The following is a 2,893-nucleotide window of genomic DNA, read 5'->3' as shown; positions in this document are numbered from 1 at the left end:
CAGGCTAAACAACCCCAGTTCCCTCAGCCGCTCCTCAGCAGACTTGTTCTCCAGACCCCTCACCAGCCTCGTTGCCCTTCTCTGGACACGCTCCAGCCCCTCAATGTCCTTCTTGTAGTGAGGGGCCCAAAACTGAACAGTATTCGAGGTGCGGCCTCACCAGGGCCGAGTACAGGGGCACAATCACTTCCCTGCTCGCCCCAAGAAGTATTCTGCTACACACAAGAAGTACCAATTTCAAAAGTTTGCAAGGCAACTATAGTAGGAACGGCTCTTTCATCTAGCTGTGTTTCTTTGTTGAGACATGGGGGTTGAACGCAGAGTACTAGAATTGCCCGTAGTCTCATTTAATTAGCACTCTTACTATCTAAACAGCATTACAGCCGCACGTGCAATCTGGGCGGACGCATCCCTACAGTACCTGGTTCTCATTCACGTGTTATTGATGGGCACCTCAACATTTCTAGCTCCTTTTTTGTGAATCTAGATTCCTTTGCCTGCTAGGCTATGTATTGATGGAGGACTTAAGAAGTGAGACCTGAATAGCCCTTGACGTTGTCGGTTTGAGCACAAGGCATGGTCCCAACATAACTATCCAAAATCATCTTTATCTTATGTATGAGACGTGCATCAGAAGAGGAATCTACGCATCTAATTCTGTCATTGTAACTAAATATAAGGATTAAGTAGCCTCGCTGAAAATAACAATACTGTTGAAAACGTTGAAAAAACTATTTGATTTTTAATTTATTCTTAACGCAGATGTTTCATCTCTGAGCTCCCACATATGCAAGGCAGTTTTGTAGATAAATTGCTGGACTTAATGCCTAGACTCGTGACGTCCAAGCCTTCGGAAGTGGTCAAGATTCTTCAGACAACACTGCGACAAAGTACCTTCCTCCACCTTCCTCTTCCAGAGCAGGTCAGTTTAGCGCAGAGAATTAAAATGCGATATCCTTACAGACTGTCTCAGCATCTGACTAGTTCCTAATATACCACGAAGCTTTGAGGATTCAGGTTTTTGGTCAGTCCCAAGTGTTATTTCTTCAAAGGCTTTCTTCTTACCTAGCAACCTCAGGATTACTGCTAAAAATACAGAAGACTCAGTAATTCCTGGCAGTATCTAAGAGGATCCAAAGTTCGTGCACAATTTCTCCATTAAGAAAAGTGATGATTGTCTCTTTTTTTTTTTTTTTTCCCCCCCTTTCCCCCTCCTCCCTCCGCCTTATTTTTGCCAACCGCTTTGCCCCTAACAGCTCCATAGAGCTACTGCAAATATTATTGAGCCTACCGGCGAATCTGATAATCCTCTGAGGTTTACATCGGGGTTGGTAGTGGCACTGGATGTTGATGCAACTCTGGAGCACGTGCAGGATCCCCAGGGAACCGTTAAAGTTCAGGTAAGTAGTCGCTTGACATAAATGCAAACAAGATTGCGTCTTAGGGGGAGTTTCCTTAAGGATGTCAATGCTTCTAAATTGCAAATATTTATACTCTTTATTAGTCACAATGCCGGATTTCTGTGTTTTGACCACACATTCAGAAACTGGCTTGTATACAGTGCGCTGAGCTGACTTGCGTACAGTTCCTGAGAGTTTGCTTTGAGCGCTTTGATGCCGTTCTGCGCTCCGCACACGCTACCCTCTGCTTTCACGTGCTCTGGGCACGTTACGGACATGAGCACAAATAAATGCTGGTCAACTTCCAGCTTGCATAGTGGGAGACGGAGGAGCAAAAGAAGCTGTTCTGAACGGCACAGAAATATGCGGGCTCTCGGCTCTCCGTATTTACAACTTAACTTGCTTCCTGCTGCTGAATCACTAGTTTCAAATACAGCTAAAGAGGTGGGTGTGGTATGATGCCGAGTAAAATAATGCGAGTTCACTGCATAACGAAGAAACGAAAACCTCTGTTTACAATGTAGAGGAAGAGGCTGATGTCAGCATATTCTTCTTCCACCTGTGCCGTGGGTCTGAATGGCCGGCGTGTGGCTGTTAAATCTAGGGCAACTGGACTCCTGGCTCCAAGATAAAGCACACCTTCCTGCCTTCTGAACTCAAACAGAAAACGCCAAAATAACGCACGCTGTGCAAATCCCCGGTCCAGTTGTCATTCAGTTGTTTCATGGGGTTTTTTTGCCTCTTATAGGTGTTGTATCCAGATGGACAAGCACAACTAATCCATCCTAAACCAGCTGACTTTCGAAATCCCGGTCCGGGAAGGCACAGGCTGATAACTCAGGTTTACCTCTCACACACAGCCTGGACAGGTAACCTTACCGACACAAGTTCATGCGATTGTGTTGCTGCACTTTTCTAAGATAAGAGTGTGTCTTGCTTGATCCCAGTCTCCTGCACATAAGACATACATGCCCACAGTCTTGGGGGCTTTGAGGATCCTGGAGTCTACAGCTGTTGTTGATGCTGCCCTTAGTTTTGCTCAGATTTCTGTTCTGCCTTTGAGCAGTTACATCTCCCTGGTTGACAGGGTAGTACTGCTCTGTAGGGGCTGTCGTTGGAGAGAAGGTGCTTGCTACGTGCTGGGGGCTTGTGGCGGCTTGACCCAGGCTGGACACCGGGTGCCCACCAAAGCCGCTCTATCACTCCCCTCCTCAGCTGGACAGGGGAGAGAAAATAAAACAAAAGTCTCGTGGGTCGAGATAAGGACAGGGAGAGATCACTCAGCAATTACCATCATGGGAAAAACACTCGACTTGGGGAAAATGAATTTAATTTATTACCAATCAAATCAGAGTAGGGTAATGAGAAAATAAAACCAAACCTTAAAACACCTTCCCCCCACCCCTCCCTTCTTCCCGGGCTCAACTTCACTCCCGATTTTCTCTACCCCCTCCCCCCCGAGCGGCGCAGGGGGACAGGGACTGTGGGTTGTG

The 2,893-nt window shown here is 46.7% G+C and overlaps 1 protein-coding gene across 1 annotated transcript in view; it reads left to right on the top strand.

The window, feature by feature from the left end:
- Positions 1-2,893, top strand: part of INTS4 (integrator complex subunit 4) — a 38,794-nt gene that overhangs the window by 31,998 nt on the left and 3,903 nt on the right. The window contains exons 19-21 of the mRNA XM_019473892.1: positions 763-922; positions 1,257-1,400; positions 2,149-2,269. Of these exons, the coding sequence (XP_019329437.1) occupies positions 763-922; positions 1,257-1,400; positions 2,149-2,269 (425 nt within the window). The remainder of the gene's footprint in view (positions 1-762; positions 923-1,256; positions 1,401-2,148; positions 2,270-2,893) is intronic.

This window comes from Aptenodytes forsteri, unplaced genomic scaffold (genome assembly GCF_000699145.1).
Source record: "Aptenodytes forsteri isolate BGI_AS27 unplaced genomic scaffold, ASM69914v1 Scaffold231, whole genome shotgun sequence".
NCBI classification, from domain to species: Eukaryota; Metazoa; Chordata; class Aves; order Sphenisciformes; family Spheniscidae; genus Aptenodytes; species Aptenodytes forsteri.
Note: the sequence above shows the minus strand (reverse complement) of the source record. Positions and strands in the feature narration are given on the sequence as shown.